Source organism: Symphalangus syndactylus, chromosome 8, assembly GCF_028878055.3.
Source record: "Symphalangus syndactylus isolate Jambi chromosome 8, NHGRI_mSymSyn1-v2.1_pri, whole genome shotgun sequence".
NCBI lineage: Eukaryota > Metazoa > Chordata > Mammalia > Primates > Hylobatidae > Symphalangus > Symphalangus syndactylus.
In genome coordinates this window covers 28328696-28356631 of record NC_072430.2, presented here as the reverse complement: position 1 = coordinate 28356631, position 27936 = coordinate 28328696, and the positions used below count along the sequence as shown (strand labels likewise).

At 39.0% G+C, this 27936-nt stretch overlaps 1 protein-coding gene across 5 annotated transcripts in view; it reads right to left on the bottom strand.

Annotated features, from left to right (window-relative positions):
• Positions 1–27936, bottom strand: part of EML5 (EMAP like 5) — a 185202-nt gene that overhangs the window by 67681 nt on the left and 89585 nt on the right. For 4 of the 5 annotated variants that reach the window (XM_055288479.2, XM_055288480.2, XM_055288481.2 and 1 more), the window contains exons 18-21: positions 24106–24308; positions 23063–23174; positions 20849–20976; positions 15382–15523 (exon numbers count right to left, since the gene is read on the bottom strand). In XM_055288479.2, the coding sequence (XP_055144454.1) occupies positions 15382–15523; positions 20849–20976; positions 23063–23174; positions 24106–24308 (585 nt within the window). Of the gene's footprint in view, positions 1–10739; positions 11001–15381; positions 15524–20848; positions 20977–23062; positions 23175–24105; positions 24309–27936 lie in introns of those variants that run through there. The other variant, XM_055288483.2, reaches the window with a different exon arrangement.

Here is a 27936-nt window from a genome sequence, read left to right as displayed (position 1 = left end):
CGGCGGGTCCTCCCTGCAGGAACTTCAGCAACTCCAGCCAGAGGTTTGTGGACAGAACTCTGATCTCCCAGGGACTGAGCTCCTGGAGGGGGCGGGCATCCGTGGTCTCCATGGATCAGCAGACTTAGTCTTTCCCTCTACTGGCTCTGAGGAATCTGGGCAGTCAGGACGAGTGGCATTTCCCCCAGTGTAATGCACCCCCTCTGCCAACAGGTAGTCAGAGTGCTTCATTAAGTGGGTCCTGGATCCTGTGCCTCCTGATTGGGTGAGACCACCCCAACAGGGGTTGCTAGACACCTTATACAGGGGCGTTCCCACTGGTATCAGTTCAGTGACCCTCTGGGACAGAGATCCCAGGGAAAGGAGCAGGCAGCCATCTTTACTGTTTTGCAGCCTCTACTGGTGACACCTCGAGGTGTGGGAGGGACCCAGGCAAAGAAGGTCTGGAGTGGACCTCCAGCAAACCTCAGTTGGAAGAGGAAGAGGGGCCTGACTGTTAAAAGAAAAACAGGCCAGGCATAGTGGCTCATGCCTGTAATCCCAGCACTTTTGGGAGGCCGAGGCAGGTGGATCATGAGGTCAGGAGTTCAAGACAAGCCTGGCCAAGATGGTGAAACCCCGTCTCTACTAAAAAAAAGCAAAAAAAATTAGCTGGGTGTGGTGGCAGCTGCCTGTAATCCCAGCTACTTGGGAGACTGAGGCAGAGAACTGGTTGAACCCAGGAGGTGGAGGTCACAGTGGGCCAAGATCACGCCACTGCACTCCAGCCTGGGTGACAGAGCAAGACTCCATCTCAAAAAAAAAAAAAAAAAAAAAAAGGAAAAAGAAAAACAAACAGCAACAACAAGAGCATCAACAAAATAGTCCCTGCAAAACCCCATCCAAAGGTCAGCAGAGAAGCTAGATAAACTCACAAAGATGAGACAGAATCAAACAAAAAAATGCTGAAAACTCAAAAAGCCAGAGTGCCTCTTCTCCTCCAAATTAACGCAACACCTCTCCAGCAAGGGCACAGAACTGGGCAAAGGCTGAGATGGATGAATTGACAGAAGTAGGCTTCAGAAGGTGGGTAATAATGAATTTTGCTGAGCTAAAGGAACATGTTCTAACCCAGTGCAAAGAAGCTAAGAACCATGATAAAACATTACAGGGGCTGTTAACCAGAATAACCAGTTTAGAGAGGAACACAAATGACCTGAAGGAGCTGAAAAACACAACCAAGAATGTTACAATGCAACCACAGTATCAATAACTGAATAGACCAAGCAGAGGAAAGAATTTCAGAGCTTGAAGACTATCTTGCTGAAATAAGATACACATACAAGATTAGAGAAAAAAAAAAAAGAATGAAAAGGAATGAGCAAAACCTCTGAGAACTATGGGATTATGTAGAAAGACTGAACCTATGACTGATTGGGGTACCTGAATAGAACAAAGTTGTAAAACATACTTCAGGATATCATCCAGGAGAACTTCCCCAACCTAATAAGACAGGCCAAAATTCAAATTCAGGAAATCCAGAGAACCCCAGTAAGATACTCCATGAGAAGATCAACCCCATGATACATAATCATCAGATTCTCCAAGGTCAAAATGAAGGAAAAAAATGTTAAGGGCAGTCAGAGATAAAGTCAGGTCACCTACAAAGGGGAGCCCATCAGACTAACAGCAGACCTCTCAGCAGAAGCCCTACAAGCCAGGAGAGACTAGGGGCCAATATTCAACATTCTTAAAGAATTTCCAACTCAGAATTTCATATCCAGCAAAACTAAGCCTCATAAGTGAAGGAGAAATAAAATCCTTCTTAGACAAGCAAATGCTGAGGGAATTGGTCACCACAAGGCCTGCCTTGCAAGAGCTCCTGAAGGAAGCACTAAATATGGAAAGGAAAAAGTGTTACCAGCCACTGCAAAAACACACTGAAGTACAAAAATCAATGACACTATGAAGCAACTACATTAAGTGTGCAAAATAACCAGCTAGCATCACGATGACAGGATGAAATTCACACATAACAATATTAACCTTAAGTGTAAATTGGCTAAATGCCCCCAATTAAAAGACAGAGAATGGCATGCTGATAAAGAGTCACAACCCATTGGTGTGCTATATTCAAAAGACCTATCTCATGTGTAAAGACACATATAGGCTCAAAATAAAGGGATGGAGGAAAATTTACCAAGCAAATGGAAAGCAGGAAAAAGCAGAGAGTGCAATCCTAGTTTCTAACAAAACATTTTAAACCAACAAAGATCAAAAAAGACAAAGCATTGTATAATGGAAATGGGATCAATTCAACAAGTAAAGCTAACTATCCTAAATATACATGCACCCAGTTCAGGAGCACCCAGATTCATAAAACAAGTTCTTAGAGACCTACGAAGAGACAACTTAGACTCCCACATAATAATAATGGGAGACTTTAACACCCTACTGTCAACATTAGATCATCAAGACAGACAATTAACAAAGATATTCAGGACTTGAACTCAGCTCCGGATCAAGTGGACCTGACAGATATCTACAGAACTCTCCAACCAAAAACAATAGAATATACTTTCTTCTTGGCACCACATAGCACGTACCCTAAAATTGATCACATAATTGAAAGTAAAACACTCCTCAGCAAGTACAAAAGAACTGAAATCATAACAAACAGTCTCTCAGACCACAACACTATCAAATTAGAACTCAAGATTAAGAAAATCATTTAAAACCACATAACTACATGGAAATTGAACAACCTGCTCCTAAATGACTCCTGGGTAAATAATGAAATTAAGGCAGAGATCAAGAAGTCCTTTGAAACCAATAAGAACATGGAGACAAGATACCAGAATCTCTGGGACACAGCTAAAGCAGTTTTAAGAGGGAAATGTATAGCCCTAAATGCCCACATCAAAAAGCTAGAAAGATCTCAAATTGACACCCTAATATCACAACTAAAAGAACTAGAGAACTAAGAGCAAACAAACCCCGAAGCTAGCAGAAGACAAGAAATAACCAAGATCACAGTAGAACTGAAGGAGATAGAGACACAAAAAGCCCTTCGAAAAAATATTAATGAATCCAGGGGCCGGTTTTTGAAAAATTAATAAAATAGATCATTAGCTAGACAAAGAAGAAAAGAGAGAAGAATCAAATAGACACAATAAAAAATGATAAAGGGGACATCACCACTGATCCCACAGAAATACAAACAACCATCAGAGAATACTATAAACACCTCTATGCAAATAAAATAGAAAATCTAGAAGAAATGGATAAATTCCTGGACACATACACCCTCCAAAGACGGAACCAGGAAGAAGTTGAATCCCTGAATAGACCAATAACAAGTTCTGAAAATGAGGCAGTAATAAATAGTCTACCAACCAAAAAGAGCCCAGGACCAGAAAGATTTACAGCCGAATTCTACCAGAGCTACAAAGAGGAGCTGGTACCATTTCTTCTGAAACTGTTCCAAACAGTTGAAAAAAAGGGACTCCTCCCTGACTCATTTTTTGAGGCCAGCATCATCTTGATACCAAAACCTGGCAGAGATGCAACAAAAACAGAAAACTCCAGGCCAATATGCCTGAAGAACATTGATGCAAAAGTCCTCAATAAAATACTGGCAAACTGAATCCAGCAGCACATCAAAGATGATCCATCACGATCAAGCTGTCTTCATCCCCAGGATGCTAGGCTTGTTCAACATACACAAATCAATACACATAATTCATCACATAAACAGATCTAAAGACAAAGACCATATGATTATCTCAGTAGATGCAGAAAAGGCCTTCGATAAAATTCAACATCCCATCATGTTAAAAATTCTCAATAAACTAGGTATTGATGGAACATACCTCAAAATAATAATGATAAACCCACAGTGAGTATCATACTGAATGGGCAAAAGCTGGAAGCATTCCCCTTGAAAACCAGCACAAGACAAGGATGCCTTCTCTCACCACTCCTATTCAACATAGTATTGGAAGTTCTGGCCAGGGCCATCAGACAAGAGAAAGAAATAAAGTGTATTCCAATAGGAAGAGAGGAAGTAAAACTGTCTCTGTTTGCAGATGACATGATGGTATATCTAGAAAACCCCATTATCTCAGCCCAAAAGCTTCTTAAGCTGATAGGCAACTTCAGCAAAGTCAAAGGATACAAAATCAATGTGCAAAAATTACAAGCATTCCTATATACACCAACAATAGAAAACAGAGAGCCAAATCATGAACGAATTCCTGTTCACAATTGCTATGAAGAGAATAAAATACCTAGGAATATAGCTAACAAGGGAAGTGAAGGACCTCTTCAAAAACTACAAACCACTGCTCAAGGAAATAAAAGAGGACAGAAACAAATGAAATAATTCCATGCTTATACATAGGAAGAATCAATATTGTGAAATGGCCATACTGCCTGTATTAGTCTGTTCTCACACTGCTATGAAGAAATACCTGGCTGAGTGTGGTGGCTGACACCTGTAATCCCAGCACTTTGGAAGGCTGAGGTGAGTGGATCACTTGAGACCAGGAGTTCAAGACCAGCCTGGCCAACATAGTGAAACCTTGTCTCTACTAAAAGTACAAAAATTAGCCAGGCATGGTAGTGCATGTCTGTAATCTCAGCTACTCAGGAGGCTGAGGCAGGAGAATCACTTGAACCCAGGAGGTGGAGGTTGCAGTGAGCTCAGATTGTGCCACTGCACTCCAGCCTGGGCTAAAAGGGTGAGACTTCATCTCAACAACAACAACAACAACAACAACAAAAACTCTGAGACTTGGTAATTTATAAAGGAAAGAGATTTAATTGACTCACAGTTCTGTATTTCTGAGGAGGCCTCATGAAACTTACAATCATAGCAGAAGGCAAAGGAGAAGCAGGCACCTTCTTCACAGGGCAGCAAGATGGAGTGAGTACAAACAGGTGAAATCCCAGACACATAAAACCATCGGATGTCGTGAGACTCACTATCACGAGAACAGCACAGGAAAGACCTGCCCCCATGATTCAATTACCTCCCACCAAGTCCCTCCCACAACGCGTGTGAATTCAAGATGAGATTTGGGTGGGGACACAGTTAAACCATATCATGCTGACCCTGGCACCTCCCAAATCTCATGTCCTCACATTTCAAACCCAATCGTGCCTTCCCAACAGTCCACCAAAGTCTTAACTCATTTCAGCATTAACTCAAAAGTCCACAGTCTAACATCTCATCTGGGACAAGGCAAGTCCCTTCCACCTATGAGCTTGTAAAATCAAAAGCAAGTTAGGTACTTCCTAGATACAATGGGGATACAGGCATTGGATAATACAGCTGTCCCAAATAGGGGAAACTGGCCAAAACCAAGGGGTTACAGGCCCCATTCAAGTCCAAAATCCAGCAAGGCAGTCAGATCTTAATGTTCTAGTGATCTCCTTTGACTCCATGTCTCACATCCAGGCCACACTGATGCAAGAGGTGAGTTCCCATGGTCTTGGGCAGCTCCGCCCCATGGCTTTGCAGAGTATAGCCCCCTTCCTGACTGCTTTCACGGGCTGGCATTCAGTGCCTGTGGCTTTTCCAGGCACATGGTGTCAGTTGTTCTACCATTCTGGGGTCTGAAGGATGGATGCCCTCTTCTCATACCTCCACTAGGTGATGCCCCAGTAGGGACTCCGTATGGGGGCTCCAACCCCACATTCCCCTTTCGCACTGCCCTAGCAGAGGTTCTCCATGAGGTCCCCGCCTCTGCAGCAAACTTCTGCCTGGGCATCCAGGCATTTCCATCCATCCTCTGAAATCTAGGTGGAGGTTCCCAAACCTCAATTCTTGACTTCTGTGCACCTGCAGGCTCAACACCACATGGAAGCTGCCAAGGCTTGAGGCTTCTGATCTGAAGCAACAGTCCAAGCTGTACTTTGGCCCCTTTTAGCTATGGATGGAGCAGCTGGAATGCAGGGTACCAAGTCCCTAGGCTGCACAGAGTAGAGGGGCCCGTGGCCTGGCCCACAAAACCATCTTTTCCTCCTAGGCCTCCAGGCCTGTGATGGGAGGGGCTGCCGTGAAGACTTCTGACATGCCCTGGAGACACTTTCCCCATTGTTTTGGGAATTAACATTCAGCTCCTCATTATTTATGCAAACTTCTGCAGTTGGCTTGAATTTCTCCTCAGAAAATGAGATATTCTTTTCTATCACAGTCAGGCTGCAAATTTCCTGAACTTTTTTTATGCTCTAGTTCCCTTTAAAAACTGAATACTTTAAAAAACACCAAAGTCACCTCTTGAATAATTTGTTGCTTAGAAATTTCTTCTGCCAGATACCCTAAATCATCTCCCTCAAGTTCAAAGTTCCACAAGTCTCTAGGGCAGAGGGAAAATGCCACCAGTCTCTTTGCTAAAACATAAGAAGAGTCACCTTTGCTCCAGTTCCCAACAAGTTCCTCATCACCATCTGAGACCACCTCAGCCTGGAATTCATTGCCTGTGTCATCATCAGCATTTTGGTCAAAGCCATTCTACAAGTCTCTAAGAAGTTCCAAACTTTCTCACATTTTCCTCTCTGCTTCTGAGCCCTCCAAACTGTTCCAATCTCTGCCTGTTACCCAGTTCCAAAGTTGCTTCCACATTTTCAGGTATCTTTTCAGCAGCATCTCACTCTACTGGTACCAATTTACTGTATTAGTCTGTTCTCACACTGCTATGAAGAAATACCTGAGACTGGGCAATTTATAAAGGAAAGAGATTTAACTGACTCACAGTTCTGCATTGCTGAAGAAGTCCCAGGAAACTTACAATCATGGCAGAAGGCAAAGGAGAAGCAGGCACCTTCTTCACAGGGTGGCAGGATAGAGTGAGTGCAGGTAGGTGAAATGCCAGACACATGAAACCATCAGATGTCATTAGACTCACTATCACGAGAACAGCACGGGAAAGACCTGCCCCCATGATTCAATTACCTCCCACCAGGTCCCTCCCACAACATTTGGGAATTCAAGATGAGATCTGGGTGGGGACACAGCCAAACTATATCACTGCTCAAGGTAATTTATAGATTCAATGCTATTCCCAATAAACTACCATTGACATTCTTCACAGAATTAGAAAAAAACTACTTTAGAGTTCATATGGAACCAAAAAAGAGCCCATATAGCCAAGACAATGCTAAGCCATAAGAACAAAGCTGGAGGCATCATGCTAATCCAACTTCAAGCTATACTACAAGGCTACAGTAACCAAAACATCATGGTACTAGTACAAAAACAGACACATAGACCAAGGGAATAGAATAGAGATCTCAGAAATAAGACCACATATCTATGACCATTTGATCTTTGACAAACCTGACAAAAACAAGCAATGGGGAAAGGATTTCCTATCTATTTGTTTGTTTGTATCTTTTCTGAGACAGAGTCTTGCTCTGTCTCCCAGGCTGGTGTGCAGTGGCACAATCTTGGCTCACTGCAACCTTTACCTCCTGGATTCAAGCAATTCTCTGGCCTAAGCCTCCCAAGTAGCTAGGACTACAGGCACACACCACCACACCTGGCTAATTTTTGTATTTTTAGTAGATACAGGGTCTCACCATATTGGCTAGACTGGTCTCGGACTCCTGAGCTGCCCACCTTGGCCTCCCAAAGTGCTAGGATTACAGGAATGAGCCACCACACCCGGCCAGATTCCCTATTTAATAAATGATGCTGGGAAAACTGGCTAGCCACACGCAGAAAATTGAAGCTGGACCCCTTCCTTACACCTTATACAAAAATTAACTCAAGATGGATTAAAGACTTAAATGTAAAACCCAAAACTATAAAAACCCTAGAAGAAAATCTAGGCAATATCATTCAGCACACAGGTACAGGCAAAGATTTAATGATGAAAATGTCAAAATCAATTGCAAAAAGGCAAAAATTGACAAATGGGATCTAATTAAACTAAAGAGCTTCATCACAGCAAAAGAAACTATCACCAGAATGATCAGGCAACCTACAGAATGGGAGAAAATTTTTTGCAATCTGTCCATCTGACAAAGGTCTAATATCCAGAATCTACAAGGAACTTAAACAAATTCACAAGAAATAACCCCACTAAAAGGTGGGCAAAGGACATGAGCAGACAATTCTCAAAAGAAGACATTTATGCAGCTGAGAAACATATTTTAAAAAGCTCAACATCACTGATCACTAGAGAAATGCAAATCAAAAGCAAATTGAGATACCATCTCACACCACTCAGAATGGCGATTATTAGTGAAGAAACAACAGATGGTGCTAAGGCTGTAGAGAAATAGGAACACTTTTACACTGTTGGTGTGAATGTAAATTAACTCAACCATTGTGGAAGACGGTGTGGCGATTCCTCAAAGACCTAGAACCAGAAACACCATTTGACCCAGCAATGTAATTACTGAGTATATACACAAAGGAATAGAAATCATTCTATTACAAAGATACATGCACACATATGTTCACTGCAGCACTATTCACAATAACAAAGACATGGAATCAACTCAAATGCCCATTGATGTTAGACTGGAGAAAGAAAATGTGGTATATATACACCATGGAATACTATGCAGCCATAAAAACTAACAAGATCATGTCCTTTGTGGGGACATGGATGGAGCTGGAAGCTATTATCCTCAGCAAACTAACACAGGAACAGAAAACCAAATACTGCATGTTCTCCCTTATAAGTGGGAGCTGAACAATGAGAACTAAGGATACAGGGAGAGGAACACACACTGGGGCCTGTTGGGGGGCAGGGAGGAGGGAGAGCATTGGGATAAATAGCTAATTCACATGGAACTTAATATCTAGGTGATGGGTTGACAAGTGCAACAAGCCATCATGGCACACATTTCCCTATGTGACAAACCTGCACATCCTGCACATGCAACCTGGAACTTAAAATAACACAAAATAAAAAAAATTTTAAAAGCCACATCTGCCCTAATGGCATAGGAGACTAGTCTCGCACCTGAACCTCCTAGACAATACTGGAATTCATGAAGGGACGTACATTAATTGTACTCATTATAGCACTAGCTTTCAAATTTTTATGTTAGTTTTAGGTTCCAAAATACTCATAGTGATAATCTAATATCATTATTTCCAAATTTAAAAAAAATCTGATCTCCGAATCATTAGCATCCAGAGTAAACACGGGTTATATCGTTTTTTAAAAAATTTTCTTCCCTCAAGTTTCACAGAGATAATAAAGGTCAACTAAGCAAAACTAATACTGTGAGAATAATTCTTACTCTAGCTTGAAGACTTTGTGAACACTGGAATATGAACACAGTACTAGTTTCCTAGAGGCTGTAACAAATGACCACAAACTGTGTGTCCTAAAACAACAGAAATCCATTCTCTCGTGGTTCTAGAGACTAGAAATCTGAAATCAAGATGTTGGCAGAGCGATGCTCCATTGTGAAAGTTCTTGGGAATAATCCTTCCTTGTTTCTCTCTAGCTTCTGGTGGTTGTAGCAATCCTTGGTGCTCCTTGGTTTATAGGTACATCACTCCAATCCTCTGTTTCCATCATCACGCTGCATTCTCCCAGTGTGTCTGTGTTCCTATATCTTCACATGGCCTTCTTATAAGGACATCAGTCACTGGATTTAGAGCCCAACCAAATCTAGTATGCCTTTGTCTTAAACTGATTATATCTGCTAATACTCTATTTCTAAATGAGGACACATTCACAAGTACTGGGGGGTTAGAACTTCAACATATCTTTTCAGGGGGACACAACTCACAACAAATACAACAGTAATGAATTATAATTTCCTTCTACAAATCATAAATTTAAAGACAATGTAACCTGGAAATGTTTTCTTTAAAATAAATATTATAGCTTGCTATCAATAAACAGGCTATAGCCAGGCATGGTGGCTCATGCTTGTAATCTTAGCACTTTGGGAGGCCAAGGTGGGCAGATCACTTGAAGTCAGGAGTTCAAGACCAGCCTGGCCAACACGGTGAAACTCCATCTCTACTAAAAATATAAAAATAAGCCAGCCGTGGTGGTGCATGCCTGTAGTCCCTGTTACTCGGGAGGCTGAGGCAGGAGAATCGCTTGAACCCGGGAGGCGGAGGATGCATTGAGCCGAGATCATGCCACTGCACTCCAGCCTGGGTGATAGAGCAAGACTCTGTCTCAAAAAATAAAAATAAAAAATAAAAAAATAAAGGTGCTATAGTCCCTACAAAAAAAACTTCTTCAAAAAAATGTCATTGAAGCCATCAAACAAGAGATAGTATTATCTGATGATACAAGAGTCACAGGAAATTTAGAACTGGATTATACTTACCTTATCACCATTACTCAGACTAGTGTATAGAATAGTGTATAGTATAGTGTAGTGTATAGTAAGGGCCTTTTAGGCCATTGGAAAAGTTTGCTCAAAATTAATTACTTTTCAACTCAATAATAATATCATTAATAAACTTTGCTCCTTAAGGTTGCTTTAAAAGAAACATCAATTATTTTATTTCAGTGTTTTATGCTGAAACTTTCTTCATTTTATGAAGTATTTACTTCTAATAATTTACCAATAATTAACATACTGCACAGCTATACTTCTATGATTGTCTTTTTGTATTTCAATATACTAAACATTAAATTATATATTTAGTTTCACTAATTTTTACTTTAAATTTTTTTGACTCATGAATATCTTAAGAAATAAAATACAGTTATTTAATTACATGCAATTTTTTTAGCAAAAACTCTCCAAACAGCATATTGTCATTTTCTTCTAGTACTACAACCATATCTCAGGAGAAAAACAGAGAAACTTTTTTTTTAAAACGTGTCTGGCAATAAAGACTTTATGAAACAAGCTTATCTATCCTGGCCTGGGTTCTCCATAGAGGAGGAAAAATCATACTTGAGAATTCACAAACACAGGGTGGCTTTCATAAACCTTAGATTCAAATTTATACTAACTACATGATTTATGTAATCCCAGTTAAATAAATTTTCAGTGGTTCTCGATGGTAGCACCCCAGACACCTGAAGAGAGAAACACAAAATCTCTGGAATTCATGAAGGGACATACATTAATTGTACTCATTACAGTACTAGCTTTCAAATTTTTATGTTAATTTTAGGTTCCAAAATACTCATAGTGATAATCTAATACCATTATTTCCAAATTAAAAAAAAAATCTGATCTCTGAATCATCAGCATCCAGAGTAAACACAGGTTACATTGTTTTTCAAAAAAATGTCCTCAATCCAGACATCATGGGATTCCCACACCCTCGATCCAGACATCATAGAATTCCCACAGGTAAAGTCCAAACAAACATAGAACTTAACAATACAAATTTAAAATGCACAAGAAGATGGACCACTAGGAGGGAGTCAGCAGAAAAAAAAACAAAAACAAAAAACAAGAAAACATCCAAAAGAATGGTAAGAAAAACACAGCATAATGAGATCCTTGGAGATAATTAGATTTTATATTCTTTATCTGAAATGGGTAGTTAAGATTAAAGACAGAAAAGAGTAAATCTAAAATATAAACAAGAAGTATGATGTTAAAATCTCAGGCAAACTTGAAAACAAATAGAAGTTATAAAAATGACAATTATCAAAATTAACTAATGGGTAGGTTAAAAAACAGATGGGAATGAACTGCTATAAAGAGAATTAAAAACTAGAATAAAGATCTGAAAAAATTACACAGATGCCACACAGAGACAGACAGAAAACATGACATGAGCAAGACAAGGACTAATAGTGTAGAATTAAAAAATAGAAAGTTCATTTTAAACTTGGAATTGGCCGGGGGCCATCGCTCATGCCTGTAATCCCAGCACTTTGGGAGGCCGAGGCGGGCAGATCATGAGGTCAGGAGATTGAGACCAGCCTGGCCAAGACGGTGAAACCCCGTCTCTACTAAAGATACAAAAATTAGCCAGGTGTGGTGGTGGGCGCTTGTAATCCCAGCTACTTGGGAGGCTGAGGCAGAAGAATCACTTGAACCCGGGAGGTGGAGGTTGCAGTGAATCAAGATCGCGCCACTGCACTCCAGCCTGGGCAACAGAGTGAGACTCCATCTCAAAACAAAAATAAAAACAAAAACAAACTCAATTGATTATAATTAAAACTTAAATCTGGAGGATGTAAGTTTTTAACAGAAACTTTCCAATATGTTTGGCTGGGAGCAGTGGCTCACACCTGTAATCCCAACACTTTGGAAGGCTGAGGCAGGCGGACCACCTGAAGTCAGGAGTTCGAGACCAGCCTGGCTAACATGGCGAAACCCCAACTTTACTAAAAATACAAAAAATTAGCCAGGCGTGGTGGCAGCCACCTGTAATCCCAGCTACTTGGGAGGCTGAGGCAGGAGAATAGCTTGAACCTAGGAGGTGGAGGTGGCAGTGAGCCAAGATTGTGCCATTGCACCCCAGCCTGGGCAACAAGTGCGAAACTCCATCTCAAAAAAAAAAAAAAAAAAGAAACTTTCCAATGTCATTCTATAGAGTGCAAAAGGCTGGCAAAAATTTAGAAAGCATTTACTTCATGAACATTAAGAATATATAGTTCGGGCATAGTGGTTCACACCTGTCATCCCAGCACCTTGGGAGGCCAAGGCAGGCAGATCACTTGAGCCAGGAGTTACAGACCAGCCTGGACAACATGGTAAAATCTCATGTCTACACAAAAGACAAAAATTAGCTAGGTGTGGTGGTGCATGCCTCTAGTCCCAGCTAACTCAGGAGGCTAAGGTGGGAGGATTACTCGGGCTTGGCAAGTAGAAGTTGCAGAGATTGTACCACTGCACTCCAGCCTGGGTGACAGAGTAAAACACTGTCTCAAAAAAAAAAAAAAAAGAATATAATAACTAAGCCATATTGCATTTTTATACTTCTTTAACTGGTTGCCATAAAATTGAGTTGTTTGCTAGAAATTTTCCTATGACAAGCTATTTTAACTATAATGAATTATTTTTTATAAAATGTTAAGTCTCAGGATGATAAATGTACATTCGTTTGAAGAAAACAGTATTTGCTTATTGAATGATTCAAAGAGATAACTATGTTTTGTAATATTTCATCCAGCATGACTTCGGTAATCTTGTTATAATTAACCAGTATAAAACCACACATAGCCCTTTTAAGTTAAAATCCACCTGTTTTCCTCTTGAATCAGTGATGATAAAAATTAAAATAAAGGTGAATATACGAGTATATATATATGTTTTTGACACAGGGTCTCGCTTTGTCACCTAGGCTGGAGTACAGTGGTGTGTTCATGGCTCATTGCAGCCTTGGCCTCCTGGGCTCAAGCAGTCTTCCTGCTTCAGCCCCCCAAGTAGCTGGGACTACAGGTGCACGCCACCATGCCCAGCTAATTTTTGTATTTTTTTGTAGAGATAGGATTTTTCCACTCCTGAGATCAAGCCATCTGCCCACCTCGGCCTCTCAAAGTGCTGAGATTACAGGCATGAGCCACTGTGTCTGTCCCTTATAGAAGAATATTTAAAAACAAAAATACAGAATCATGAATTTTCTGTATAACCTAATGTAAAGATCTTGTCCTAGAAGGAGCCACTAACGCTAGCAGACAATTTTTCAGTACTGATACAAGACATACATCCACAGATTCGGGAAGCACAACAAATCCTAAGCAGCATACACAAATTCAGAGAAATGCATGATGTTATTAAACTACAGAACTGCAGAATAAAGTAAAAGAGAGAAGTGGAAACAAGAAGAATCATATCTTTCAACCAAGAACTCCAGAAGCAGTTGTATTAGCATTTAAGAATGAGAGTAAACAATCAAAATATGTTCAGGCTAGTGGTATAATAAGGTCAGGGTGGTTGTAACAGTTTATTCTAAGTGGCAATATGCTGCCTATAGAGAACTTTAATAATAATAAACTGAATAAAAATTAATGTGCTTTTTAGGAATGGTGAAGTCAGTGATAAAATACTCTTGCTGCCGGGATAGACCACTCCCACCATTCTGCCCTTGATAAACCACTGATTCAGACAAAAGAAGCTAAGTAAATTTCCAACAAATCTTTTATTAAAGAAACTCTAAGGTAGGAAAAAGAAAATTAAAGCAAAAAGTATGATATCCAAGAAGAAAAGGTGAACAAAGAAATGTATAAGCACAAAAAACCCTGAATAAACAATGACCGAATAAAACAATAATAATGACAATTGAAGGGGGTTGTGAGGGTAAAAAAAATTCAATGCTGGACATCAATAATTAAAAAAGGGGAGGACAGTGACCAGAGTTCAAGTGTTGTAGAGACTGTGATAAACTTTAGATTTTTAGTTAAGTTTATATATTAAACACTTAACTGTAACTCTAAAAGAAGAGAATAGACCGTGACTTTTAAGTCAATAGAAGAATTATAATTCATGCTACCTAACTTCAAACTGGCCTTTACTGTGGTTAGATAATCCTTTCCTACATTTGTTGATGCTATTTTATATATATACATATATATATTTTTTTAAGACAAGATCTCATTCTGTCCCCCAGGCTGGAGTGCAGTGGCATGATCTCTGCGCACTGCAACCTCTGCCTTCCAGGTTCCAGAGACCCTCCCACCTCCACCTCCCAAGGACCTGGGACTACAGACATGTGCCATCATGCATGGCTGATGTTTGTATTTTGTGTAGAGCCAGAGTTTTGCCATGTTGCCCAGGCTGGTCTTGAACTCCTGAGCTCAAGTGATCCTCCTGCGTCAGCCTCCCAAAGTGCTGGGATTACACACATGAGCCACCACGCCCAGCCTTGCTATCATATTTTTTACAGTTAACTATTCCCAACTTTTGCAACCAGCACTCTTCCTATAGTGTCCTCATCCTATAACATTCCCTGCCACTTTGCTGAGAAACTCAAAGCTGTCCATATATCTTCAACTACCCTAGGTTAATAGTAACAGCCTTGCTCCTATAATTGAGCCTTGTCCGTCTCTCTACCCTGACAGCTTCATCTGCCTCCTACAAATGGGCTCGGTTCTATTTACAATACCCTTCCTCAACTGTCTACCCTCTTAGTTTTTAGTTCTTTTTTGATTTTTTTTTAGTCCCCACTATGCCTTAGAAAAGTTTCCAGTTTTAAATTATGTATAATCCATAGTCGCAAAGGAGAGAAAAACTTAGCTTCTGTTTACCTTCTATATTCTTTATTCAACAAGTTATTGGAAATTTGCTCACTTTAGGCATGATTATAGGAGGTCCCATAAAGCCAAGACTGAGTACAATTACGTTTCTCTATGTGGCACCATAAGCAAGTAGACATTGAATAAACATTTCAACATATTTAAAGTCTTTTTAAAATGTGCCTAGTTTTGCTTTCTTATATTTATAAAGGTTAGAAAACTGTGAGAGCTTAATCTATGTTCAAGTCTGAGAGCCTCTTACCCTTTTTCAGCTTCCGGACAGCCAACATACAATGACTAGGAGAGAGATCCCATATTCTTAATGTTTTATCATCGCTTACAGTAGCACAGATGGGCAGATAAGGGTGTGTAGCTAAACCCCATACCTCTCCTTCCATGTGTCCCTATAAAGAAAACATAGGATCAATTTAGTGTATGTGTGTGTGTATTTATACACAGTTTTATTGAGAATAAAGCTAAAGATAACATTCAATAATACATGATAATAGGATACTGAATAGTGAGTAAGTCTATTAAAACTTTTCTGTTTATCTTTGGGAAACACAATAAAATACCTGTGTAACAACTTTAGCTCCGCAATTACAATATAATCGAGCTACAATTAAAGTTAGCTTATAATCCTAAAACATTCTCTGGGTGGAGAGAATAGGAATTGGCTGCTCTGGAATGTTAATAATTGCCACATAGGAGGTACTTTCCTGCATGAGAGAGTGAGGAGCTCCACAGACCTGCTCACCAGTGAAACTAGTAAAAATCAATTAAAAAAAAAAAACAACCATTTAAAGTCTCTGAAAATAGTTCCAAGGAGATGCAACAAAAGAAGGAACACTTACTCAAGAAAATCTGTTAAAATTTGTTAAGAACAGTGAGAGTCTACGGTATTTAAACTGAGATCCACTCCCTTCCTCCCTCCTCATCTGGTTGGAAACTCCGAGACTGATGCAACCAAGAACACTAGGCTCTCTCTCCCACCAGCTCTCGGTCAGAGTGCTATCTTCCCAGGTAGGGCAGGATGTCAGCATTTCTCCCCCTGCCCTCAGCCTCCTGTTGCTGAGGCTAAATTCTTGTTGAGCTCAGCTGACAGGTGGGAGATAACTTCTGCCCAGCCCCTCCTCCAGATGGAGGCTCTACTTTGGATGTGGTGCCTCTGAGAATAATGGGGTCCTGGTGGTAACCCAGGAACAGCTGAGACTACTGTCCCGTCTCCCCTTACCAAGTACTCAAGGCCTAAAGCCTGAGATACTCAAAGATAAGGATTCCATTGACCTCACTCTCAACTCCAGAGCCCTGGTTCAGAGATTCTGCCTGGAGGGAGAGGCAATCCGGAAAACCAGATAGCTCTTAATCTCTTCTCAAAGGAACTGACTTCATTTACAGCAGAGTGTGAAAAAGCTCACGCATAAGTATGTCTCAAAAACAGTGAAAATTGTTCTGAAAATTTCTTAACTATTCTTGAATATTTTTTCTTCTATATGGTTTTTAATATCTTTCCAGAATTTGTAAAAAATCTAATAAAAAGTAATTGGGAGGAGACTGATAGGCTCACTGGAAATACAGGCTAAACCGTAGGCCAGCTAGTTTGTCCAAGAGAACCAGTAAACTCTCAGAGATAGCTGGGCGGAGCCTGCCTGGAGTCAGAAACAAACCTCAAACACTAACCTTGGGAAGTATCCCTTTAAAGGAGCCTGAATTTGACTGGTTTAGCCTGTGGCACAATTTATACCCAAGGAAAATGTTGAAAACAATAAAGCAATAAGCTAGCAATTAAAGGAGTTTAACAGTTGGGTGTGGTCAGGGAAAGAGATAAAGATGAGGGAACCCTTCCTGAATTATGTTTACAGCCATTATTACCCTAATATCAAAGCCAGACAAAGATATCACAAGAAAATTAAAGACCAAAATCTCTTATAAATACTGATGCTAAAATCCTCAACAAAATACTAGCAAACCAAATCCAATACATATAAAACATTAGATATCACAACCAAGTGGGATTTATCCCAGAAATGCAAGATTGACATAACATCAAAAATCAATTAATGTAATACACTATATCAACAGAATTAAAAATGAAAAACATACGATCAACTTAATAGACATAGAAAAAGCATTTGACAAATCCCTCCTCATCTATGATGAAAATGCTCCACAAATTTGGAATAAAAGGGTAGTAACTCCTCAACTTAAACTTAGTAAGGAGCATCTATGGAAAACCCACAGTTAACCTTATACTCAATGGTGGAAGATGAGATGCTTTCACTCTAAGATCAGGAACAAGACAAGGATGTTCAGTTCTCACCACTTACATTTAACAGTGTACTGGAGGTTCTAGTCAAGACGATTGGACAAGAAAAAGAAATAGCAGACATCCAGATTGGACAAGAAGAAGTAAAACTATGTGTATTTACAGATGACATAATCTTATACACAGAAAATCCTAAATAATCCATTATAAAACTATCAGAACTAATAAATGAGGACAGCAAGTTTACAGGTTATAAGATTAATGTACAAAATCTATTGCATTTTGATACACTAGAAATGAACAATATGCAATCAAAATTAAGAAAACAGTTGTATTTATAACAGCATCAAAAATAATGAAAGTTAAAAATAAATTTAACAAAAGGAGTGCAAGATCTGTACACTGACAACTACAAAACACTCAGAAAAAGTTAAAAGAAGATCTAATTAAATAGGGAGTTATCCCACGTTCATGGACTGAAAGAATTAATGTTAGGATGGCACTGCTCCCCAAACTGATCATGGAATACTGCTGCTACAAACATTGTACAGTTTTTGTTGTTGTTGTTGTTGTTAAATATATGTAAACATTTCTGTAGGGCATACACATTCCTATATTTGTAATTACTATCATTTTATAATATTTTTATTTCTAGCATGGAGAGTTTCTCAAAGCTTTCTTAACTATTCTTATTTTTTCTTCTATATGGTTTTTAATATCTTTCCAGAATTTGTGAAAAATCTAATTAAAATTTTGATTGTGATTAAATTTATATAACTTATTTCTTTTATTCTTTAATGAAATCTTAGTTTTCTTAACACAGGTTGTGCATATTTTGAGCTATATTTATTCCTAGTTATTATATTTTTTGTGTATCTTTTTTTTTTTTTTTTTAAAGAAATGAGATCTCCCTCTGTCACCCAGGTTGCCATGCAGTGGTGCAATCATAGTTTACTACACCCTTGAACTCCTGGGCTCAAGTGATCCTCTTACATCAGCCTCCTGAGTAGCTGGGACTACACATGTGTGCAAGAAAACCCAGCTAATTTTATTTAGAGGTGTGTGTGTGGGGGGTCCCACTATGTTGCCCAGGCTGATCTTCAACCCTCAGCTTCAAGTGATTGTCCCATCTTGGCCTCTTGAGTACCTGGGATTATAGGCATGAACAACTGCACCTGGTGCAAGTAGCATTTTATTTATTTATTTATTTATTTCTTGAGAGGGAATCTTGCTCTGTTGCCCAGGCTGGAGTACAGTGGTGCAATCTTGGCTCACTGCAACCTCTGCCTCCCAGGTTCAACCAATTCTCCTGCCTCAGCCTCCTGAGTTGCTGGGATTACAGGTGCCTGCCAGCATGCCCGACTAATTTTTGTGCTTTTAGTAGAGACGGAGTTTCACCACATTGGCCAGGCTGGTCTCGAACTCCTGACCTCATGATCTGCCTGCCCCAGCCTCCCAAAGTGCTGGGATTAGAGGTGTGAGCCACTGCGCCCATCCAGCAAGTAGCATTTTTAATATCATATTTTCTAACTAGTTATTGCTTGTATATAGAAACACTATTGAATTTTATAAGTGGATTTTGCATCTAATCATTTTACAGAACTCTTTAATTAGTTCTAATAATTTTTCAGTTTATTCCCTTGATATTCAAGGTATAGGGCTATAATATCCAGAAATACCAACACTGTTGTCCATTCCTTTCCAACACATACATCTTAATTATTGTTTTGTTTTACTGGATTGGCTAAGACCTCACACAAAATGTTGGACAATAATGGTGTAATCTGGTATCCTTGTCTTGCTTCCGATCTCAAGAAGATAATAAGACATTTGAAATCCTGAACTCTACAATAAATACTAAAAACAATGGGACATTTTAAAAATTTTTAATTGGGAGGCCAAAGCTTCGGCGTTTTCAGTTCCTATGTAAGCAAACCAAAGCCCAATGTAAACAGTGAAATGAAACTAGAGACTATGCCAATCAGAATCTGCAACTAAGCTCTAAGTAAGGTCTTTCCATTCTAACCAATCAAATATATTTTGTCTTACTTCCGCACTCAGCCTATAAAATCTCACTGCCCACACTGCTACAGCAGATCTCTCTGAGCCTTTTCCAGTGCTGAGTGCTGCCTAATTCATGTTTTTTTTTGTTTTGTTTTGTTTTGTTTTTTTCTGAGACAGGGTCTCGCTATGTTGCTCATACTGGGCGCAAGCAATCTGCCCACCTCAGCTTCCCAAACTCCTGGGCTCACGTGATCTGCCTGCCTCAGCCTCCCAAAGTGCTGGGATTACAGGCATGAGCCACCATGCCAGCCCTCTTTTAATGTGCAGGTAAATGCTGTTAAATTTATTTTGTCTAAAGTTTTTCTCTTAACAGACATTATTTGTGACTTTTAAATCTTTTTTCACAGTTAAACTGTGTTTTTAATAATTTCATACTTGGATTCATCTGTAAAAGCATACTTGTGTTAATATTTTCCAAGACATCACAAACATGTTAAACACCATGACCCCATCATCTTTTTACTTCAGAGACAAATTATGTAAGTGAAATTAAACAGTAAGACACCAGTTAATTTAGTATATAACATTTTGTCATCTGTTTACAAATTTTCCTTGACCCATCAAAATGTTATATTAACATTAAAGCATGTTCTCCTGTATGTGTGTTCATTGGTGTCATAACAGTGAAGTGGGAGTTGCAGGAGAAATAAGTCTGTATTAAGAAAATTCTTTTTCAGGGTAAAAAGGCAAGCCAGAGTTTGGTGTTACTATATAGAGTTGCATAAGGACATTTTCTCGTCAGGATACATCCTGTTTCATTTACTGTTTTACAGTGTTATTCCCCTATTTTCCAGAAAAATATAATAGACACAAGAAATGTAAGTCTAAAAATTGAATCCACCATTCTTGATGGAAATGTTAAGGATCATATAACCAGCACCTAATCCTGCTATTTAATTTTACATCTCTATCACATAATTTTTATATTTCTGGATTTTTGTTTTATTATTTACATCTTTTCACTGATATTTAATTTTCAGTAATAAAATTTTAGCATACATTCATACATTCATTTTTATTTTTTCTTAGAAACTTAGGAATGGCCTAATGAAGAGTTTCAGAGAAAAATAATTGCCTTAGGCTCAACAAATATACCTTACATAAATAAAATTAAAAACAGACTGGGTTAAATTAATTACAACTGGTTTTTCTTTTCATTGGTCCCTTATTTTGTGATAAGAAATTACTCAAAATATTGGCAATTATTCCATAGAAGAATATGTATATTTACTGATACCCAATCATTTCAGTATAACCAAATTAAAATTTTTTCTGTATACATTAACAAATATTTCCCTAATTTAACATTATTTTTCATCACTGTCAACTTTTGGCTCTTATATATTGAAATAATCAATTGTATGTATAGAAAAATAAGCAAATTAGCATTTAAAATTACCTGAACCAGAAGTGTTATTGGGCCACTTTTATCCACTTCTAGTATTTCACCATTCTTTGTGCCAACTAAAATATGACCATGTCCTAATGATATGGCACGTATAGATGGATTATCTTCCAAGAGAAGACCTGAAATGTTAAATGAAGATGTTCTTTTAGACATACAGTTACTATAATACAACGGTGTATATATTGCCAATTAAGCTATTTTGACAGTAAAAATCACATTACAAGGTTTTCTCCTGTATTTTAAGTATTCTAATAAATGTACTATATTAACCTCATTCAATTTAGAAATCTCTAAATAAGTACTACCTATGTATTATAAGTCTATGATTCTATTCTCAGATTCCCTCCTACCATTCCAACAACTATTTGTTTACCTCTTCTTCTATTAGCCCTTCCTTATCCATCTCCTGCCCGTCTTAGAGTATTTACAATATTCTTATTAGTAATTTTAATTCAATTCAAGATATACAGTCAGCCCTCAGTATCCTTGGGGGATTGATTCCAGGACAACCACAGATACCAAAGTCTATGGATGCTCAAGTCCCTCATATAAAATGGTGTAGTATTTGCATATAACCCATATACATCATTCCATATTTTTTTCCTTTTATTTTTCAATAGGATGGGGTTTTACCATTTTGCCCAGACTGGTCTCGAACTCCTGGGCTCAGGAGTTCCACTCACCTGGGCCTCCCAAAGTGTTGGGATTACAGATGTGGGCCACCACGCCCGGCCCCCATATGCTTTAAATCACTTTTAGATTGCTTATATCTAGTACAATGTAAATGCTATGTAAATAGCTGTTATACTGTATTTTTAATTTATATTATTTTTATTGTTCTATTGTTACTTTTTATTTTTCTCTCGCATATTTTCTATTTGCAGTTGGTTGAATCTGAGGATATGGAACCCACAGATACAGAGGGCCAATTATATTTATTTATGTCTACTTGTCCTAGGGAGCCTTCAGCAACATATTAGTAAAGATGATAGACTTAACTCATACCCTTACAGAGCATACAGTGAGGAAAACAGACCCTGTGTTAGGGGCATATTGAAATAGGAGCACATAGCAGTGGAATCTAACTTTTTTGAGAGGAGATAAGGGTGGGGGAAATCATCCTAGAAAAAATCAGGTTTGATATTTGAAAAATAAATATGTTGTCAAGTAACTGGAGGGGGCAGGAGGGAAGAGGAAGGACATGTTTTAGGAAAAAGTAAAAACAGGTAGAAAAGCCTAGAGGTCAGAGAGAGTGTGGTGCCATGCCTTAAAGGAAGAAATGCACTCAAAGATGAGTTAACGGGTGCAGCACACCAACATGGCACATGTATACATATGTAACAAACATGCACATTGTGCACATGTACCCTAGAACTCAAAGTATTATAATAATAATAATAATAATAATAATAATAAAAGAAAATGCACCCTCTGGGCCCACAGCCCAGAGGATGGTCGGTGGACAGGGAGTTGGGCCTGATGCTGCCCTTGCACCCTTCCTCCTCTTCAAAATAAAGGGAGGCCAAGCACAGTGGCTCATGCCTGTAATTTCAGTGCTTCGGGAGGCCAAGTCTAGAGGATCATTTGAGTTTGGGACCAGCCTGGACAACATAGAGAGACCCTGGCTGTACAAAAATTTGAAAATTTGCTGAGTATGGTGGCAGGCGCCCTTAGTCCCAACTACTCAGGAGGCTGAGGCAGGAGGACCGCTTGAGTCTAGGGGTTCAAGATTTCAGTGAGCTATGATTGCACCACTGCACTCCAGCCTGGGCAGCACAGCAGGACCCTGTCTCTTAAATAAATCAACCAATCAACAAACAAATGGCAAAGGGAAAAAAGGCCTGTGAGGCTACAGAGGCAGGGTCAACAAAATGCCAAGGTGAAACAAAATGTCAAAGTTGCACACAAATTCCTGACTGGTGATAAATGTGATGTTCACATGGAAATTTTCTTTGGAAAATTAATGTTAAAATTAGGATTCATAATCTTGTATTTCACTAATATTTTACCATGTGTATCATAGAAAATAGATTTTTGAAAATATGGCAATGATTCTGGTATCCAGTTAAGTGATTTCTTCCACTTAATGCTGATGCCCAACAAGACGGAAAAATATATGCCATGTGTTCCACCTCAGTGATCAAGCATATTAATGAGCAATTAATCTTTTTTCCTATAAAAAACCCCAACTAAGTCTCAAATCACCTTTAGATCCCGGGGCCAATGCAGCTCTTTTTATAGCATAGGTCTTGAGACATCTTTCAAAAGAGTCATCCCAGAGAGCTACTATACCATCTTTTCCTCCAGTTACAAACCCCTATGAAAAAAAAAGGTTCAAGTTAATAAAGATCTAAATATTTTTAAAAATAGTAACCTTTTTCCTTATATTGAAAACTTCTAGAAAAAAGAACATAGTCAAAAGTTACAGCTTGTAAAGAATAGGAATTAGCATAAGAATCCATTGTTTTTAAACCATCTACATGGAATCTGCAACAATATTTACAGTGACCCTAAACATTTTACTTTTAGATATGGATTCAGAAACATAGTTTCTAAAACCTGTAACTATAAGTTAGATCACCACTCTCAGAAAGTTACATGTATCCTCCTGGAGTCTACATAATAATCTCATCCTTAAAAAGAGAAAACAAAAATGGTAACTACCTGATAGGATACGGTGATTATATATAAACAGCCGATTTTTGACACATAGTATGAGCTTAAGAACATGAACTTTAAAAAACAACAACAACAACAACAACAACAGCAGCAGCAGACCTGGCTGGCACCATGGCTCATGCCTGTAATACAATACTTTGACGGCTGAGTTAATAGTTTAAGCCCAGGAGTTGGAGACTACCCTGGGCAACATAATCTCTACCAAAACATTTTTAAAAATTAGATGGATGTGGGTGGCACTTGCCTGTAGTCACAGCTACTCAAGAGGCTGAGGCAGGAGGATTTCTTGAGCCCAGGTGCTGGAGGCTGCAGTGAGCTATAACCACACCACTGCGTTCCAGCCCGGGTGACAGAGTGAGACACTATCTCAAAACAAAACACTGCAGATCTATTTCATTCTGTGTTCAGTAGTTTGAAAAGAGAAACAAAGAAAGGTCAAGATGACCCTAGCCCACAGACTACTGCTGGATAGTCCAGGCAAGTAGAAAGGCAGTGTTCCTTTACTTCTTAAAACGCTCTACACTCCAGGACAAATTATGTTTAATTTAAAATCTCTTTAGGTTACTTACTTTTTCCAATGCATGCATACTGAACACTGGCCCATCATGAGCTTTCACTGTTTTTACAAGAAAGATGTCTCTCCAGATACACACATCTCCTGTGGATGTTCCAGAAAAAGCCATCTCTTCAGTCCATCCATACACTGCACACATCATTGTGTCATTTTTCCCCAGTGTGCCTATGTAGCCGTTTCTTCCAATCAATCCTCCCCCTAGTTAACAAAAAATATTATGAAAGTACCACTTTCAAAATGTACTCAATTATAAAGAAGCAAAATTTCTTTTCTACTGTTGTTGTTTGAATAGAAAGGCATGCAACAGTAAGGAGAATTGAAAACTACCGGTGTCTCAATCAGTGATGTGCGTAACACCTTGCATAGCTGCATTTAGACCATAACTTTTTAGATAAACAAAGACCTGGACTAAGTCTATTTTAATCAGCGCTTAGCACTTTTGATGTCTTTTAAAGTTTTTATCATGACATATTTAAGAATACAAAAAGGCATTTAAAAAGCCCAATACAATGAATGCCTACATATCCACTGACCTACAAAAAGATCCCAAAGTAACTGAAATGTCATGCCAATCTCATCTCCCTTCTTCACCCTTTACTATTGTGAATGTGTTACTGATTATTCTCATGCATTCCTTTACATATAACATATTTGTGAATTTTTAAGCAATCTCGTATTTTTTCATGTTTTAAATTTTTCTATAAATATCATCCTGTATGTATTCTTTGCAACTTGCTTTATTCACCAATGATTTGTTATAGAGTTTTTTACATGTTAGAAAACTCACTTTCATAACATATAGCATTCCATTATATAAATATACCATGGCTTATCCATTTTCCTATTAATGGAGATTTAAGTTACTTCCAAGTTTTTGCTATTAAAAGCAATGCTGCTTTAAACATTCTTGTAAAGGCCTCTTCTATACAAGTGCAAGAGTTTCTCTAGGAATGCCTGGGAGTAGTAATAGAGTAATGTGCAAAAGGCGTAGCATATAGATCAGAGAGGGATCAGCTCTTGCCAAACTGTTTTCCAAAGTTTATATACCAATGTACACTCTTACTAACAGTGAAAAGAATTCCTTGTTTCTCACCTTTGGAAACAGTTTGTGTTGTCACACTGGGGAATACGAAACACCAACTGAATTTTATTGTGGTTTAAATTTGTGTTTCTGTGAATATTATGCTTGATCATATATTCATATTTTTACTGGTCATCATTACCTATTGATATCTCTTGCCCATTTTTGCCAATTGAACTCACAAACTCCTTCCTTCCTTCATTCATTCATTTAAGAAATATATTAGCTGGGTATGGTGGTGTACGCCTGTGGTCTCAGCCACTTGAGAAGCTGAGGCAGGAGGATAGCTTGAGCCTGAGGCAGAGGTTGCAGTGAGCCATGATTGTGCCACTACGCTCCGGCCTGCATGACAGAGCAAAACCCTGTCTCCAAACAAAAAGAGAGAGAGAGAAAGAAAGAAAGAAAAAAGAAATATACATGCCAGGCACAATTCAATGTACCAGGGATAGATTTATGAACAGAACAGGCAAGACAACAAAATTCCCTAGAGCTTCATGGTGAGAGACAGTCAATAAATGTAACAAGTAAAATATACACTGTGTTAGATGATGATGGGTGCTTTGGAGAAAACAGAAGCATAAAAAGGAGACAGGAAGTGGGAGGAGTCCATTTTAAGTAGGATGGTTAAGGTAAGCCTCATCAAGAAGGTGTATCTAAATGAAGACTTGAAGGAGGTAGCAAGAGCAAGCCATGCTAGAAGAGTGTTCCAGGCAGAGGGAGCAGCCAAGTGCAAAGGCCCCGATACAACAACATGACTGAAATCACTAAGTAACATCCAGGGAGACCAGTATGGAGTAGCAAAGAAGGGGAGACAGTAATGGGAAATGGGGTTGGAGAGGTCAAAGGCAGTATTGCAGGCCATTGTAAGGATGGCCTACTTTTGCTTTACATAAGATGCAAAACATTTGAGTAGTGAAATGACAAGATGTGGCAACTGATTTATTAAGAGGTTCATTCTGACTTCTGGATTGAGAATAGATACAAGGGAAGTCAAGGATGAAGAGTTAGAAGGCTATTTCAATCATATGGGCAAATGGTAAAGGTGGCAGACCAAAGTGATATCATAGAAGATGACGAAAAGTGGTTAGATTCCAAATGTATTCAGAAGACTGTCTTTTCTCAACATAGAAGGCAGAGTCATTAGTGACCTTGTAAGAGCAGCTGGGTGGAATGGCGAGGTGAAAAAAACTAGATTAGACTTTTCTAAAGAGAAAGAAAGAGAACATAAATTGCAAATTGAAAGTAGGAACAACTGTTTAGAGGTGGTTTAGCATAGAAGATGACAAATTGATCAGCAACCGGAGAATAAAGTTGAAAGAGGGTTTTGTGTCACTTATTTAAGATGGAGAAATCACATCACACTTGCATGCTGAAGGGAAAGTCAGTAGAGAGGAAAATTGATGATACAGTAGAGAAAGGGTAGAAGAGTTAGAGTGATGTCCTTGAGTAGATGAGAAAGAATCTAGTGCACAAATGGAAGAACTGGCCTTTAGTAGAGGGCAAACTATCTTCTAGAGCAGGGTGGGGAAACAATGGGCAGAATGCCAAATCCTGCCACTACCTGTTTTTGTACAATGTCCACTAGAGCAGGTTAGCACTCTGAGCTGCAGAGATCAAGTCTGTTTACTTCTCTGAACCCAAGGTCTGCCTCCCTGGTTTGTGGCTGTAACCAGCATCTGCCCAGAGTCTGGGCTGGTCCCCACCTACAAGCTACAGACTCTGCTAATGGCAACTGCTGGGTATCTGGCAGTGGAATCTCAGTCTAGTAGTTGCCCCACTTCTGGTCAGCTGCCCGAATTCAGAAGGTTGGGCTCTCCAGGAACAGAGAAGGACACACTAGGATCTATGTGTCACTGGGGTAGTGAAGCTCACTACAGTTTCACTCCCCACCAAAACCTGCCAGGCCCATTCCCTGGCAGACAGAATGTCTAATGGCAACTGGGTGCAAACAGGGTAAGCAGGGCAGGACAATTTTCTCTCTTGTTCTATAATTACCTACATAATACCCTTGATTTTGTCCTTTGGCCTAGAAAGCCTAAAATATTTACTATCTGGCCATTTATGGAAAAAGTTTGCCACCTTTGGTTTAGAGCATTGACAGCTGGGTTTTCTGGATGATACACACAGCATAACACGTGCCTGTTACATGAGGTCATATAATCAGCTCACGTTATTATTGCATCAAAAACTTTCAGTGGTTCCCCATCCCTCTGTCCCTACCATGAATAGAGTTCAAACTCCTTAGGGGAGAGACTAAGAAATCATAACTTGAAATTCTCAAAGCCTAGATCTGGAATGGGAGGCAAGAAGCCCCATGTTAACCTCAAGCCTAAGTCATCTCCTTCAACCTAGTTTACCTAAAACTATGCATTTAGAGGGTTAAACAATAGTTAAGTAAGTGGATACTTACTTCCCAATTGATTAATGAACTCTGTGGATCAGAACCCCAAAAGTAAGGAAGGTTGAAATGCTCACCAAAGCCTTAACAGTCATCCTTTTAAGCTTCGCTTTCAGGTCTACTATGTGTCTAACCAAACTTAAAGAAAGTTATTCATTTGGAAGTATTTTCATTGCAAGAATATTTACTTTCTTGAAATCTTATTTCAAACAAATTCATAGTTCTTTTCCAAGACAGAAATACTAAGTATAATCGGCCTTCCATGTTCTCAGGTTTTGCATCTGTGGATTTAATAAAATGTGGATTGAAAATATTCCTTTTAAAAAGGATGGGCTGGGCACGGTGGC